The sequence below is a fragment of the Bufo gargarizans genome, chromosome 2 (genome assembly GCF_014858855.1).
Source record: "Bufo gargarizans isolate SCDJY-AF-19 chromosome 2, ASM1485885v1, whole genome shotgun sequence".
NCBI lineage: Eukaryota > Metazoa > Chordata > Amphibia > Anura > Bufonidae > Bufo > Bufo gargarizans.
In genome coordinates, this window is record NC_058081.1 from 109951994 (window position 1) to 109969719 (window position 17726).

At 43.8% G+C, this 17726-nt stretch overlaps 1 protein-coding gene across 2 annotated transcripts in view; it reads right to left on the reverse strand.

Annotated features, from left to right (window-relative positions):
* Nucleotides 1–17726, reverse strand: part of ANKDD1A (ankyrin repeat and death domain containing 1A) — a 78179-nt gene that overhangs the window by 39154 nt on the left and 21299 nt on the right. Inside the window, exons 3-5 of one of the 2 annotated variants that reach the window (XM_044283176.1) lie at nucleotides 16440–16538; nucleotides 15011–15109; nucleotides 12259–12363 (exon numbers count right to left, since the gene is read on the reverse strand). In XM_044283176.1, the coding sequence (XP_044139111.1) occupies nucleotides 12259–12363; nucleotides 15011–15109; nucleotides 16440–16538 (303 nt within the window). The remainder of the gene's footprint in view (nucleotides 1–12258; nucleotides 12364–15010; nucleotides 15110–16439; nucleotides 16539–17726) is intronic. The other variant, XM_044283177.1, reaches the window with a different exon arrangement.

Genomic DNA, 17726 nt, shown 5'->3' on the forward strand with positions numbered 1-17726 from the left:
AATGGTATTGTAAAAAACAAAACACACAGATTTCTCCTAAATGAGCCCCCACAAATCTCCCTAGATATAACTATAAAAAAGTTATGGGGGTCACCGGGGAGCAGGGGTTCTGTTAGGGTTGCCACCAATAAAAAATAAGTTACACAAATTAAAAAGGTTGGTGTGTCTATTTAAGTTTTATTTAGCCTCTTTTTTTTACGATTCTGCTGGTACTCAAACTCACAGCCTTCTACATTAAAGTCAAGAAACCTAACCACTGAGCGATAGAGCTTCATGTAAACTGGCGGTAACTATATCATGGCTAAAAACCTCAGTAGCAGTTTACCACATACTATGCATTCATATATCAGAGGTATTTTCTTTTTGTAATTACACATTTATTTTGTGCCATACATTTTATTTTTATTTTTTTATTACAAAAAAATAAAATAAACTACTATGAAGTTTTTCTATCACAGCTTCGCATTCAGCTCAATAGCTCAGTGGTTAAGGTTCTTGCCTTTAATGTAGAAGGTTGCAAGTTCAAATTCAAACAGGAACATTTTAGAAAGAGAGGGTAATTAGACTTAAATACACAGGGTGTCCCCAAGCATACTGACCATGCTTGGGAATACCCGCTTCATGGCCATAGCACCGATTCCATATATGGAGTCATAGCAGGGACTCTTAAGCCAGAAATAGTCCAGGTGATCTGCGATTAGACCTGAGTGCGATTAGACCCCCCCCCCCCCCCCCCCAAGAGCAGTAGGGTGCCGACACCGGCCCTGCAAGTCAGTGTTGAGCTTACAGCCCAACACCTTGCAAGGTGATTGGCATTTGCAAGAGAACACCAAGAAAGATTGGCAGGTTTGACATTGGTGCCCTGTGCTTTTCACAGATGACAGCAGGTTCGCACTGAGCACATGTGACAGACGTGACAGAGTCTGGCGACGCGGTGGGGAATGTTCTACTGCCTATAACTTCCTAGAGTATGACCGGTTTGGCAGGAGGAATGGTGTGGGGAGGCCTTTCTTTGGAAGGCCGCACAGCCCTCCATGTGCTAGCCAGAGGTACTCTGACTGCCATTAGGTACTGGGATGAGATCCTCAGACCCATTGCGAGACCATATGCAGGTGTAGTGAGCCCTGGGTTCCTTCTGATACATGACAATGCTAGGCCTCATGTGGCTGAAGTTTGTCAGTAGTTCCTGCATGATGCAAGCATTGACGCTATGGAGTGGCCTGCCCGTTCCCCAGACCCGAATCCAATCAAGCACACCATGTCTCGTTCAACCCACCAACACCATGTTGCACCACAGACTATCCAGGAGTTGAGTGATACTTCAGTCCAGGTCTGGGAGGAAATCTCTCAAGAGAACATCCACCGCCTCATCAGGAGCATGCCCAGGCAATGCAGGGAGGTCATACAGGCACATGGAGGCCACACACACTACTGAGCTTCATTTCCTTGTCTTGAGGCATTTCCACTGAAGTTAGATCAGCCTAAAATTTAATTTTTCCACTTTGATCTTGAGTATCATTCCAAATCCAGACCTCCATGGGATATTAATTTTGATTTACATTGATCATTTTTATGTTTTATTGTTCTCAACGCATTCCACTATGTAATGAATAAAGATTTGCAACTGGAACATTTCATTCATTGAGATCTAGGATGTGGTATTTTAGTGTTCCCTTTATTTTTTTGAGCAGTAGGTGTATATAACATATATAGACAGGGGACTGGAGGAGAATATTCGATGTATATGGATAGAGGACTAGGACAGTATGTAATGTATATGGATGGAGGACTGGAGGACATACTTACATATAGAATGGTATCAATTACTGATAACACCTCCCCTGTGTACAGCTATCAGTGACTGACAGCTATCTATGTATACACACTTACACAGAGAATGCCATCACTGATGACACCTCCCATGTGTACAGCTATCAGTGACCGACATCTATGGATACACACTTACACAGAGAATGATAAGATGGCCTCTCTATATAACTGAAGTCAGAAAGAGCAGAGGTGTGAATGAATACATTACAAGTTATATGGAATCTTTCCCCATAAAACTATATACAGTACAGACCAAAGGTTTGGACACACCTTCTCATTCAAAGAGTTTTCTTTATTTTCATGACTATGAAAATTGTAGATTCACACTGAAGGCATCAAAACTATGAATTAACACATGTGGAATTATATACATAACAAAAAAGTGTGAAACAAACTGAAAATATGTCATTCTAGGTTCTTCAAAGTAGCCACCTTTTGCTTTGATTACTGCTTTGCACACTCTTGGCATTCTCTTGATGAGCTTCAAGAGGTAGTCATCTGAAATCGTCTTCCAACAGTCTTGAAGGAGTTCCCAAAGATGCTTACCACTTGTTGGCCCTTTTGCCTTTACTCTGCGGTCCAGCTCACCCTAAACCATCTCGATTGGGTTCAGGTCCGGTGACTGTGGAGGCCAGGTCACCTGGCGCAGCACCCCATCACTCTCCTTCATGGTCAAAATATCCCTTACACAGCTTGGAGGTGTGTTTGGGGTCATTGTCCTGTTGAAAAATAAATAATGGTCCAACTAAACGCAAACCGGATGGAATAGCATGCCGCTGCAAGATGCTGTGGTAGCCATGCTGGTTCAGTATGCCTTCAATTTTGAATAAATCCCCAACAGTGTCACCAGCAAAGCACCCCCACACCATCACACCTCCTCATCCATGCTTCACGGTGGGAACCAGGCATCTAGAGTCCATCCGTTCACCTTTTCTGCGTCGCACAAAGACACAGTGGTTGGAACCAAATATCTCAAATTTGGACACATCAGACCAAAGCACAGATTTCCACTGGTCTAATGTCCATTCCTTGTGTTTTTTAGCCCAAACAAGTGTCTTCTGCTTGTTGCCTGTCCTTAGCAGTGGTTTCCTAGCAGATATTCTACCATGAAGGCCTGATTCACACAGTCTCCTCTTAACAGTTGTTCTAGAGATGTGTCTGCTGCTAGAACTCTGTGTGGCATTGACCTGGTCTTTAATCTGAGCTGCTGTTAACCTGCGATTTATGAGGCTGGTGACTCAAATGAACTTATCCTCCGCAGCAGAGGTGACTCTTGGTCTTCCTTTCCTGGGGCGGTCTGCATGTGAGCCAGTTTCTTTGTAGCGCTTGATGGTTTTTGTGATTGCATTTGGGGACACTTTCAAAGTTTTCCCAATTTTTCGGACTGACTGACCTTCATTTCTTAAAGTAATGATGGCCACTCGTTTTTCTTTACTTAGCTGCTTTTTTCTTGCCATAATACAAATTCTAACAGTCTATTCAGTAGGATTATCAGCTGTGTATCCACCTGACTTCTCCACAATGCAACTGATGGTCCCAACCCCATTTATAAGGCAAGAAATCCCACTTATTAAACCTGACAGGGCACACCTGTGAAGTGAAAACCATTTCAGGTGACTACCTCTTGAAGCTCATCAAGAGAATACCAAGAGTGTGCAAAGCAGTAATCAAAGCAAAAGGTGGCTACTTTGAAGAACCTAGAATATGACATTTTCAGTTGTTTCACACTTTTTTGTTATGTATATAATTCCACATGTGTTAATTCATAGTTTTGATGCCTTCAGTGTGAATCTACAATTTTTATAGTCATGAAAGTAAAGAAAACTCTTTGAGTGAGAAGGTGTGTCCAAACTTTTGGTCTGTACTGTATATCAGTCTGCTCAGCTCCTCCTGCTCTATAACATGCTGCCTGCAGATTGCGCTGCATTTCGTGGTGACAGGTTCCCAAAAAAAAAAAAAAATGCAGGCAAAAAAACTATGTGAAGAAGCCCTTCCAAATAGTCTCACCTTCTAGGGTAGAGTGTCAAGGAGATACCACACAATGGCACACAGGAAGCCTAATGAAATATGGACCTGTGTTTTCTGTGCTGCCATACAAGCCCCATTAGTAATAATGGAAGAGTAATTAAAGCCATACTTTTGTAACCAAAACAACTCATGCTCACAAACTGGTGACAGGTCATGTAATATTACTCCAGTATCTAAACCCTGACTAAGCAGCACGTGTTCTCCCACATTGAATAGTATCTGTTCTACAATCTGTGTAGAGAGGACGTGCTGATGTCAAATTACAAAAGATGCTAATTACCATTCAACCTCGGGGCATGTTTAGGCTACGGCCACGCGGTCAGGTTTCCCAACGCAGTTTTGGAAGCCAAAACTATGAGTGAATTTAATGAAAATGAAGTCGTATCTGTCCTTTATACTTTCTGTCCTTTTATGATCTGCTTCTCGTTTTGACAAAGCTGCATCAGGAAACATGACTGTGTGGCTGTACCCCAACACTGGTTTTTATAGTACACTGAAGTGAATGGAAGCGCTGGTGCAGTAATCAGCACCATCCATTACATACAGTTCCAGCACCAGAGCTACTGCAGAGCAGATCAGCAGAGTGTGGGGCGTCTGACCAAGCCGATGAGATACTGATGAGCTAGCCATAGGACAAGCCGACAATATAAAAGGGACCAGAAAACCTCTGGGTTGTGGTACGAAACATATTGTACTTTTTTCAAACCAGCACCTGGATCTGAATACTTTTGTAATTATATGCAATTAAAAATTTAGTATAGCCAGTGACTTGTTCAATCAAAAGTATCTGTATAGCGCCAACTTTTAAACCAAGCAGAGCGCCATACATTGTATAGTGGCTGTACTTGGTATCGTGCTCAGCCATATTCACTACTATGGGGCTAAGCTGCGCCTAGGTCACAGGACAGATGAACGCGTCCAGAGGACCCAGGAGAAGCCGTGAGAGGGCCGTGGCACTACTGCAAGTGCTGGGTGTCGGACCCCCACCGATCAGATACTGATGACAGGTAAATCAGTATTAAAGTCAAGGAAAACACCTTTAACTAAAATGTCCTTGTTATATGTGACCTACATTTCCAATCTTCACATCCTGTACTGTTTAGACACCAACACATAGACACGGCAACAATGGTGTGTGTTATAGGTCACACAAAACATGCTAACAGATTCTTTTCTACCAGGAAGAAACTAAAATAATCTGCACAGAAAACTTTGCAAGATCTGTATGCACAGGAAAAGAACACAATGTGTATGTGATAACCCCCGACGTGTGACACGGAAACTACCAGGTTACCTTGATGACTGATCGGAGTAATGTCATCTACTGTCACCAGTTTTCCCAGTCACACAGACACAGTATATAGGCTTCTCTATCATGCACTACGCAATACTATAATCAGACGTAATATGAAGTGATGAGGTATCAGAGCGCCCCCTGGCTCCAGTGAACACGGCTATGACTGCCAACAAGTACAGAACCCCGCAGCTACCAAAGGCAAGCTCTACTTTCATTAACGTTCCAGCATTGTCCCCTATGGCTAAACTAACATGTTTTACATTAGATGAGACCCTTAGGATCAGAAACTTTTAGCTGTACAGGGAAATCTACTTGGACACCTTCACAAATGAAAAAGTTTATTTTGCTTACTGACAGACGCCATGTTCTGGATTACTGATAAAAGAATGGGGGTCGATAAAAACGATTCTGCGAAGATTCCATCATCCTTACATAGTGCCAGCCCAATAGGGGGCAGTGCTGTACACACATCACATTCCTACTCCATGCCTGCCCCCATTGAAAATCATCTTGGCGCTCGTTTGTGGGGAGAGCGCTCACTGGTTATTACCGCCTCCTGCCCCCAGTTATAGGTTATATCTGTGTACCCAGTGGCCTGCAGGAACCAGTAAGGACTTTCCATTACTAGTGGGGAGAGTGCTCATTAGTTATTACCGCCACCTGCCCCCAGTTATAGGTTATATCTGTGTGACTGGTACCGTGCTGTTAACCCTTTCATAACCAGACATGAAAAGGCCTTAATGACACTTAGTAGTAATGGTTTATTTGTTGACCGTTTTACATGACACATAGGGCGTTCTAATGTTTTCTAGCCAATTGTTTCCTTCTTTTTATAGTTTTATTTGGGGAAAAACCTGTGCAAAATATCCGCTGGAACTCATACCGACAGTGTGAAACAGGCCTTACAAAGTTCTTTCCTGGGCCATCTTAAGTTCAAACTAGACTGAATGTACAATTGACTTAGACTCAGATCCAACCAATCAACATGGCAATTTCTCTGGTAAATCACCTGTACTGGTTGTCCAGTAGCGTCCTCTGTATATTACAGCGTGGTATTACATGTCTTATACTGCACCCTGTCTGTGCTAGGATGAGCTGCTTCTTTGGATGTCAGGTGAGGGTGGCTCCATTTAATTTTTTCTAGACACTAAAACATGATTTTTTTTGTTTCAAAAATGAAATGATTGTGTAAAAAAAATAAAAGTAGACATATTCGGTATCGCCGCGTCCGTAATAACCTGCTGTATAAAAATATCACATGAACTAACCCCTCAGGTGAATATCGTAAAAAAATAATATTTAAACGGTGTAAAAAAAAGCTATTTTTTTTGTCACCTTACATCACAAAAAGTGTAATAGCAAGCGATCAAAAAGTCATATGCACCACAAAATAGTACCAAACAGTCATCTCATCCCGAAAAAAAGTGAGCTACACAACAGTCGTCCAAAAAATAAATATTTTTTTTTTTTCAAAAATGCTTTATTATGTAATACTGAAACAAACAAAAAAAATTGGTATTGTCGCGTCCGTGACAACCTGCTCTATAAAAATACCACATAATTTAACCTGTCAGATGAATGTTGTAAATAACAAAAACTAAAACCAATGCCAAAACAGCTATTTCTTGTTACCTTGCCTCACAAAACGTGTAAGGCTAGTTTCACACTAGCGTTCGTCGGTCCGCTCGTGAGCTCCGTTTGAAGGAGCTCACGAGCGGACCCGAACGCCTCCGTCCAGCCCTGATGCAGTCTGAATGGAGCGGATCCGCTCAGACTGCATCAGTCTGGCGGCGTTCAGCCTCCGCTCCGCTCGCCTCCGCACGGACAGGCGGACAGCTGAACGCTGCTTGGAGCGTTCAGCTGTCCGCCTGGCCGTGCGGAGGCGAGCGGATCCGTTCAGACTTACAATGTAAGTCAATGGGAACGGATCCGCTTGAAGAGGTCACCATATGGCTCAATCTTCAAGCGGATCCGTCCCCCATTGACTTTACATTGAAAGTCTGAACGGATCCGCTCAGGCATCCTGCGCACTTAGAAAATTTTCTAAGTTATTAATGCAGACGGATCCGTACTGAACGGAGCCTCCGTCTGCATTAATATGATCGGATCCGTTCAGAACGGATCCAATCAAGCGCAAGTGTGAAAGTAGCCTTATATAGAGCACCCAAAAATCATATGTACCCTAAAATAGTACCAACAAAACTGCCACCTTATCCCGTAGTTTCCAAAATGGGGTCACTTTTTTGGAGTTTCTACTCTAGGGGTGCATCAGAGGGGCTTCAACTGGGACATGGTGTCAAAAAACCAGTCCAGCAAAATCTGCCTTCCAATCCCTCCTTCTGCGCAATGCCGTGTGCCCGAACAGCAGTTTACGACTATATATGGGGTGTTTCTGTAAACTACAGAATCAGGGCCATAAATATTGAGTTTTGTTTGGCTGTTAACCCTGCTTTGTAACTGGAAAAAAATGGATTCAAATGGATAATCTGCCCAAAAAGTGAAATTTTGAAATTTTCCATTAATTCTTGTGGAACACCTAAAGGGTTAAAGTTTATAAAATCAGTTTTGAATACCTTGAGGGGTGTAGTTTCTAAAAGGGGGTAATTTTGGGGTGGTTTCTATTATGTAAGCCTCACAAAGTGACTTCAGACCTGAACTGGTCCTGAAAAAGTAGGTTTTAGAAATTTCAAGATTTGCTTCTAAACTTCTAAGCCTTGTAACATCCCCAAAAAAATAAAATGGCATTCGCAAAATGATCCAAACATGAAGTAGACATATGGGGAATGTAAAATAATAAATATTTTTGGAGGTATTACTATATATTATAAAAGTAGAGAAATTGAAATTTGCTAAGTTTTCAAATTTTTGGTACATTTTTATTTTTTACTCAATTTTACCACTGTCATGAAGTACAATATGTGATCAGAAAACAATCACAGAATGGCCTGCATAAGTAAAAGCGGTTTAAAAGTTATTACCACATAAAGTGACACAAAAAAATGGCCTGGTCCTTAAGGTGAAAAATGGCCCGGTCCTTAAGGGGTTAACCTCAGCATCCTAGGCCGCCCTATCCCCTTAGACAGTCCATATAAAAGTCAATCATTACTTAGTCCAGAGGTCGCAATAACTCCTGTACAAGCCTCATAGACGCTTGTTCAGGTCATTTTACTCCCTGGAAAAAAAAGACTCATGGGTATTTTTACGCGTGGTCTTTTTCTAGTCAGGAGCGCCGTATCAGAAGCCGTCAGGTCCGGCACACATGAAACCCCGCCCCTCACGGACATCGCTCTCACCAAGAGCAGCTCCAGGGTCTGGACTAAACACTACATTGTGGTTACAGGACCTGTGGTGAGGTCAGTCATGTGATCAGCCATGTGTGTAGGAGGAGTTAGGGGAACACAGGCTCAGTGTAGGACTGTGCTGGTGGAGAATGCAGAGGTACTTTATGTATGGAAGCTGTGTATAAAGCAGGGCTATGTCAGTGTAACCAGTGCATTGTACAGTTTGCTGTGTGTAATGTGCACACAGTATTTCTATCTGTGTAATGGACATGTAGCAGAGCTGTGTGTGTGTATGGCAGCAGTGGTCTTATGTTTAGTGTATGATGTTGGATGAAGGTAAATTTGTCTACATTTATTTCTGCATGGGAGACTAGCAGTGGTTTCCCTGCAGAAATATCAGCCTCATAACGTTATGTGGGCCTATGCATTATATATTTGAATTACCGCAAGATTCATATTCCTCCTTGGCTAAAAATACTCCATAAAATTGTTAAGAGGAGTATTTTTACTCTTTTGAAAAAGAAATTGTGCGACCTCTGACTTACTTCACATTCCACAACGAGCTCTTAAAACTGTGTGCTTAGTCGACCGTCACAGTAACTTCCGTAGGGGTATCTGTTAAACATGAGCACTTTTGCGTATTTTAAATTTATACAATAAAACAATAACCCCTTGGACAGACCGGTTTCTACCCACTGAATTCCACTGTTTGTTAGGAACCATGGAAAACATTTCATGCAACTGTTCTGAAAGGACCAAGTAACATTTTCAAGTCGTATGTCATATTCCAGACACTGGTCCAGATGACTGCAGGCTGTCTAAGGATCAGGACCCCCATCATCACCTGAACCTAACTCTATAGATATAAAAGGGACATAGAATACAAAGCAGATGTGCGTGGATCTGCAGTGGGCACTTGCCTATTGTGGTCTCTGGGTCACAAAAACTCAAGGTCAAAAAATAAAATGGCTGCACACCAAGGGCCGCCGGACTAAAAGTACTGCATGTCCGACGGCCTCTCCCCGTGCTGGGCCGGAGCTCCGCCCCCGTCCCAATTATAGTCAATGGGGACGAAGCAGCAGTCCAGTGGCACGGCGAAATAGCGGCAGGACAGATCCGACAGGGTGACCAGCCTGTCAGATCAGTCCTGCCGCTAGGGTGAAAGTAGCCCAATTTACCTTCAGACTTTGACATTATTCCTCACCAGTCTATCCATGGCAATTTCCAGAAGAAATCTACAAAAGATGCAGCTTGCTGCAGATTTTTATTTCCACAACATGGCATGTTGATGTGTCTGGGTTTTTCGACTACATGTGGGAATCTGTGATATAGAGAAATCAACCATTTGCCAGCTCTGTTTCTGCAGTCTCATGACTATATTATATTATTAGCGTCTATGCGGATGCATTATATTATTAGCGTCTATGCGGATGCAGAGTACTAGAGCCATGAAGTGGTGATGTCACAGAATGTCATTATGGGTGACACATCGCTCGGCCGTATTGTTTGTATATCACCTTGAGTTTTTGTACTATAAGAATTTAGACTAGAACCTTCAGGATCACAGGTGCATATCCATGAAGCAAACATGATTATAAAAAATAAAATGGCTGCACACCATTATACATACAAACTGGGGGTGGGTGATATAGGCGATATGCGATATAAATTTGTGCCACGATATAGATTTTGTGCATATCGCCTATATCGCCGGACCGCGATATGATCCCGCTCACCATGTTCTCCTGAGCCGGCACACACAGTGGAGAAGGCGAGAGTCCCTCCCTCCCCACTGTGCGCGGCTGCCGCTGGCCACCAATAAGAACAGAGTAGGAGGAGGAGGGGAGGGACTGTGGCCACTGCGCCACCAATGAATGTGCCGCCATATCCCGGCCCCTATGACTGCACGCTGCGGGGCAGTTCTCTCATGTGGCTCCTTCCCAATCAGCTCCACCCACCAGCCGACCGCGACATGGAGATGGTGGCGGGATGTCCACCGAGATATTACAGAGCAAGACCGCCATGTCACCACGATAGATGGAGGCGGAGTCCAGCACAGCGAAGGCCTTCACAACGATGTCTGCAACGATGTCTGGCAGTGGGCAGTTCAATGCTGGGGCTCCGATCGGTTACCATGGCAGCCAGGAGTCACGCTACTGAAGTCCTGGCTGCCATGGTATGTTAGTGAGCAGCATAATACTCACGTGCACCGTGGCCGCCGGTCGCTCCTTCTTCTGTCTGTTCGGCGCATTGCTTATGCTTATAGCATTAGCAATGTGCCGCACAGACCTATGAGAAGGAGCGTCCGGCGGCCACGATGCCCGTGAGTATAATGCTGCTCACTAACATACCATGGCAGCCAGGACTTCAGTAGCGTGACTCCTGGCTGCCATGGTAACCGATCGGAGCCCCAGCATTACACTGTTGGGACTCCGATCAGAACTGCCCACACCAATGATTGGGGGGGGGGGGGACCCTGTGGCCACTGCCACCAATGATTAATACTGGGGAGGAAGGGGTGGGTTTGAGTTACCAGAGGGGGCTGATAAGAGGGAGAGGCTGGGGGGGAGGGGGGGCAGATCAGAGGCTGGCTGCCATGGTCAGCTCCCTGCTGTTGTACAGGGCAGCAGGGAGAGTGTAAAGTCCTATTCACCCTAATAGAGCTCTATTAGGGTGAATATGACAAGGGTTCTAGCCCTTAAGGAGGGCTAGTAAAAAAAAGCTTAAACCCCCCCCCCCAAATATAGAAAACAATATATCGCAATATCTATTGCATATCGCACATGCTTAAAATTATATCGCAATATAGATTTTAGTCCATATCACCCACCCCTAATACAAACTGTATGTAACCCCTAAATCAAAACGACAGTAACTAAAAGCCCCATGTATTAACGGGGGGGAATTTTTTTTTCCGCAAAAACATTTCCTTTTTTTTTTTTTTTAAGTGTCTGGTCATGACGGGAGGGAAAAGGTCTTGAACTGGTTAAAGAGTAATATTTTCGCAAACTTCTGACATATAAGTTTTGATTGCTAAAGGTCTGAATGCTGAGACCCTGGCTTTTCACTAAAACGAGAAGACAGGAGCCTTCAGCTGGCCACCATGCTCCTTTAGCATCTGTATTTTGGCTGCACATCTCTCTTCAGAGTTGCGCGAGCGATGCACAGATTCATAGAAAGTCTATGGCTTTTCCATGTATCTGTACACTGCTGGGCAGATATGGACAACACTCAGCTGAGCACTTCTGTCTTCTTCTTTTATGAAGGGTAGGGTCTCAGCACCTGGACCTCTACCCATCATCTCTGCTGACATGTCACCAGGACATGTCAAAAGTTGTTTTTTTGTTTTTGTTTTTACACAAAAAGTGCCCACAGGAGATGTCATTCACTTTTCACATACCTCCACCCATCTCTCATTCACTACAAATGTCAGCCTTCTATAGAGTTCTTGTATTAAGACAGATCTCAAAGAACAGAGCTATAAACTTCGTCCAGTTAGAAGAGATTAAGAAATTCCATTAAACCATGTTCATCACCAGCAAGTAATGCTATAATCAGTGGCAACACTCCTCAAGCTCCTCACAGAACTCTCAGGATCTATGTTACAGACATTACACCTACGTCACGGCAGCATCTAACACCTACTGATATCATTTAGGGCTTAAATTAAATTACTGAAGCCTTCAGACTAAAAGGAACGACGTAATCAGGAGGAAAGAATACAGGAGAATCTCTGGACAGAGCTCTACACCATATTAAGCACATCATCTTTGGTTGCACATCATGACCTTTATGATGACCAGGTAAGGTTGTCCGGATTACCTTATCTGTCTTATCTAGCTTGATGTCCTCCAGATCCTCCATAATAAACTGCAGGACTTCAATGTGACCTCTTTGTGCTGCACAGTGGAGCAGGTTCATCCCATTCTGGAAATTGAACACATAAAATGAATACTACACAAGATAACAACACAACCACGATGATGCATCAGGCAGCGATAGATACACTGGTTTCAGGTCATCTACAGTTACACTCGCATTGCACTTTAAGCCAGGAGTCACTGCAGCGTTGCTCCCAACAGGAGTCAGACCACCCCCAGATTATCAGATGATCCTGATATTGAGAAGGATAGGTCATCAATAAGTAATGGAGCATTTAGACTATTTGATCATTTTTACAATTTAAAACGCTAACGACTCAAGTTGGACAAAAATTGTGCAGCAGAAATTGCAACTAAAAACGAATGTACTGAAAAATGCCCGGTCAACGCCTGGAAAATAGTTAATGCAAATGAATTAATTATCGCTCGTCATTGTAGACTTGTGACCTATAAACACCATACAATAACTAATTAAACTATAAGGAAGCTATAGGCAAAACACACGAGCTGTAAAATGATCAGTATTGTACAGCAGACGAAAACAGATCCAGCAAGTGATACAAATTCAGGCTTTATTCTACATGCTTTAAAAGACACACAGCCTTATGCCAACTAACGCGTTTCGAATGATACCTTGATCTTAATGTCTGTGATTAAGATCGAGGTATCAATCGAAACACGTCAAATGGCAAGCAGTTTTTATTTTTTATTTTTTTTTAATTACTCGCTGGATCCATTTCCGTTTACTGTACAAGATTCCACGTGGGTTTGAACATACCCTGGAACTGTGACGAGCCTTGGATTAGACTTCAATTGGTGCTGGAGTTCCACTTTATACATTCAAGAGAGTGCTCTGTACACAGTTGTCTTTTTGCCACTTTGTGCCTTTACTTTTTATACTGCGGTATACTTCTGTTGGAGAACTATGTTGTGACCAATTACTCTGGGGTTAAGGTGTCCACCATAGTACCACATTTGTTACTTGATGTACCAATATAGCACTTTCTTGGTTTCAGTTTTTTATCACCACCTTTTGTAAGTGACTGCCACCTTTTAGGCTACTTTCACACTAGCGTTCGGGCGGATCCGTTCTGAACGGATCCGCTCATATTAATGCAGACGGAGGCTCCGTTCAGTACGGATCCGTCTGCATTAATAACTTTAAAAAAATTTGCAAGTGCGCAAGTAGCCTGCGCGGATCCGTTCAGACTTTCAATGTAAAGTCAATGGGGGACGGATCCGCTTGAAGATTGAGCCATATGGTGACATCTTCAAGCGGATCCGTTCCCATTGACTTACATTGTAAGTCTGAACGGATCCGCACGCCTCCGCACGGCCAGGCGGACACCCGAACGCTGCAAGCAGCGTTCAGCTGTCCGCCTGTCCGTGCGGAGGCGAGCGGAGCGGAGGCTGAACGCCGCCAGACTGATGCAGTCTGAGCGGATCCGCTCCATTCAGACTGCATCAGGGCTGGACGGCTGCGTTCGGGTCTGCTTGTGACCTCCTTCAAACGGAGCTCACGAGCGGACCGACGAACGCTAGTGTGAAAGTAGCCTTAGATGTTTGCCCATTTTTAACTATTTATTAATAAAGAATTATATACCAATTCATCATCGTATGGTATTTTATAGGTGTGTTATATGGTTTTGCTGAGACACCATATATTTGTTTTTTATGTGCCCAAATTTGTAGTATTGAATTGCGGTAATGTACATTGTGTGCTCTTTGTGGATTTAAAAACAGGCGTGTTTTATGTATATTGTTGCTGTCTAAATGCAGAGAATGATCCTCCATTAAGCGAGTAAACAATCACATGTGAATAAATTTGTACACTATAATCTGTCACTGGCTTTAAATTGCTAAATGCGATCATTTCATTAATTGCGCAAACAATTACTGACTCATCTAAATCCGCCATAAGAACTGGAAAACCCCTAGGCGTTATTCTCATCTGAGACATAACAAGGGCATATGCCACAAGTATCTGACAGGTTTAGGTTCCATTTCTTGGTCTTAGTCCCCATTTGGCTCTGAAGAGAGAAGGCATCAAGGTGGCCACACATACAAGCAGCTATCTCCATGGTAGTCATGGAGGTTACAACAAAGTCAAGTGTCTCAAACTCTATAAACTACAGTTCAGAGAGCCACATTCATGTACAGCCACCTCTCCACCTCATCTCTTCCTGTACAGTAACTGGACTTTGAGGGAAAAAAAAAAATATCATGGCCCATACTTACTAATACTATAGATGGTGTAAAATGAGACCGTCTGTCTAGATCTCCACCACAGGGGCTCAGGCTGGATGATAGATTTGGTGCAGGAATTGACACTTGTCTAGCCCTATACCAACTATTGGTTGGCTTACTACAAAGACAGAATGTTACGCCAGAGATGTGGCGTCTTTTTGGGAGAAAAATGCCGCATCACAGGCCATGCCCCTTTCACACAAAGCTCCACTCCGTTTCGAGCAAGTTAAGAAAAGTGTAGAAACCCTAGTTACACCAAATTGTGCAGTTCTGCATCACTTTTTAGACAGATGCGTTTGTAAATTTAGGTCCATAGGTCCACCTAATTCACACGGAAGATGGTGGCGGGCATGACAAAGAACTGAACAGAGAGGAGTCCCAGAGGCACAGAATGGCATAATGGGCCAACACTTTTGGAAAACATGACACTTATGGACTAACCTCACCTTGTTTTCACAGCTGATTTTGGCTCCAGCATTGACAAGGACTTGAAGAACCTTAAGATGTCCAAACCATGCACCAAGCAGTAAAGCATTCATTCCAAACTAGAGACCAGGATAAAAAAAATAAAAAAAATAAAAGAAGTTAGGAATCTTATGACATGGTCGGATGTTGTCCTTTATGAGTGGCCAATAGGGAACAGTCAAAACGTTGTCTTAAAGGGATTCTGTCACCAAGTTTTGGGCTATAGAGCTGCGGACATGCACGGCTAGATCGCCGCTAGCATGTCCGCAATATATGTGTCCTATAGGGCTGTGTGGTTTTAATGTCTTTAAAAAAGGATTTTATAGATATGTAAATGAGTCTTGTATGTGTGTCCAAGGGGCTGTACTAACCTTCCTGGAGCCCAGCCGTGCCCAGCCACGCCCGCCTGTGAAGGAGCCCAGCACCGCCTATGTCCTCCGAATCTCCTCCTTTCATCAACGACAGATTGCCGTAATCTCGCGATATGCGAGCTCGCGCATGCGCAGTGCCGGTATAGTGTTCCTTCCCTGTGCTGGCATCAGCCTCAAAGAAAGAACTGCGCATGCGCGAACTCACGCATCGCAAGATTAAGGCAATCTATAGTTGATGAAAGGAGGAGATTCGGAGGACATAGGCGGTGCTGGGCTCCTTCACAGGCAGGCGTGGCTGGGCACGGCTGGGCTCCAGGAAGGTTAGTACAGCCCCTTGGACACATACAAGACTCATTTACATATCTATAAAATCCTTTTTTAAAGACATTAAAAGCACACAGCCCTATAGGACAGATATATTGCGGACATGCTAGTGGCGATCTAGCCGTGCATGTCCGCAGCTCTATAGCCCAAAACCTGGTGACAGAATCCCTTTAATCATCCGTCTATGATCTATTCATGGTTTTTTTGGCGAATGTAGTCTGAGCTCACTGGTTCCTGTATGTAATAAACACATTTTAACTGTAATACTGGTTATTTTTCATATGGTTATAAGGTGCCCATGCACATAAGAGTAAAGTCAGGAAAACCTGTCAATTTCAGAGGGCCCAGACCAAAATAATGTGTGTCCTGGGTGTGTGAGCACCCTCCTTCGACAGTAGATGTGGGAGGAAAGGATTCAGAATGCTGGATTTCAACACCTCCGATGCTTTCTTCTCATAGAAGCCAAGCAGCCGGAGGTGTCTAGGAGAGGCTTATTCCACTCTCCCTCCTGAAAACACAAGCAAGCTCAGCCAAAGCAAACATATATAGAAAGAACGGCCGTCAGCAGAATGAGCGGACACCTGATAGCCATGTGAAGGTGTATGGGCATCTCTAGCGTTTACATTGCAATAAATAAGTTCATTAAATGGTTTTTATACAAAATGACATGTCAATGAAATGTCTAAGCAGTTTACCAGACAGTCCAGATACATACACAGTCTTCCTCGTCCATAGGGACATCATAGTCCAACAGCAGCTTGACCGCTTGCTCATGTCCAGCACCTGCTGCCCAGTGCAGGGCTGTCCTGTCTACCTGAAACACAAGTTAATAAGAGAGACAGACAATGATAAAATGTCTGTGAGGCCTAGAGATAGAAGGCTCCAAATAACAAGTGTAAACCATTCAGGTACCATAAAACTTCTCGTTTATTTTATTTCCATTGTGCAAAGCCAACACTCACCAACGCGTTTCTGACCCTTACAGGTCCCTAATCATAGATGGAGTGAAACTTGTTGTTCAGGAACTTATAGAATTAAAGGGTATGCGCCAGTGCTCATATCAGAGGGCCTGCCTGGGTGAACACAGGGATATGTCTGGCTTCTGCTCTGAACCCGGACAACCCCTTTATATAAGGGTCCATTCACACGTCCGTTGTTTCTTTCCTGATCTGTTCCGTTTTTTGCGGAACAGATCTGGACCAGTTCTGTACCCATTCATTTTCAATGGGTCCTGAAAAAAAAAAAAAAAAAATATATATATATATATAAAAATCAGACATTGAGCTGTCCGATTTTTTTCAGGACCCATTGAAAATGAAAGGGTACAGAACTGGTCCAGATCTGTTCCGGAAAAAACGGAACAGATCAGGAAAGAAACAACGGACGTGTGAATGGACCCTTAATGTTAGATACTGTACATCTTTCCCAAAAGAGACTAAATCAAAGGATACATTTGATTTTGAATTACTAATGGTTCTAATGGCGATATTTGTTTTATTGTGGTTTCTACACACCTTTTGCCGTACGTTCCTGAACAACAAGTCTCGCCTCATCTATTAACCCCTTAAGGACACAGGGCGTACAGGTACGCCCTTGTGCCCTGGTACTTAAGGACACAGGGCGTACATGTACGCCCTGTGCATTTTCAATCACTGCCGTGCGGCTGGCAGTGATCGGAACCCGGTGCCTGCTCAAATCATTGAGCAGGCACCTAGGCTAAATGCGCGGGGGGGTCCCGTGACCCCGCCATGTCAGCGATCGCGGCAAACCGCAGGTCAATTCAGACCTGCGGTTTGCTGCGATTTCTGCAGTTTATGATCCCCACGGTCCCTGACCGCGGGGATCAGAAACTTTAGGATTCAAAACTTTGTCCAGTATCCCTCCCCCCTGCACCCCTGAGTTATTTGGGCACGGTGGGAGGTGCAGGGGGAGGGTTGCGGGCGGTGCGGGAGGTGCGGTAGGCGGGATCGCGATCCCCCGCCCGCTTCCTATTGTGTAATCG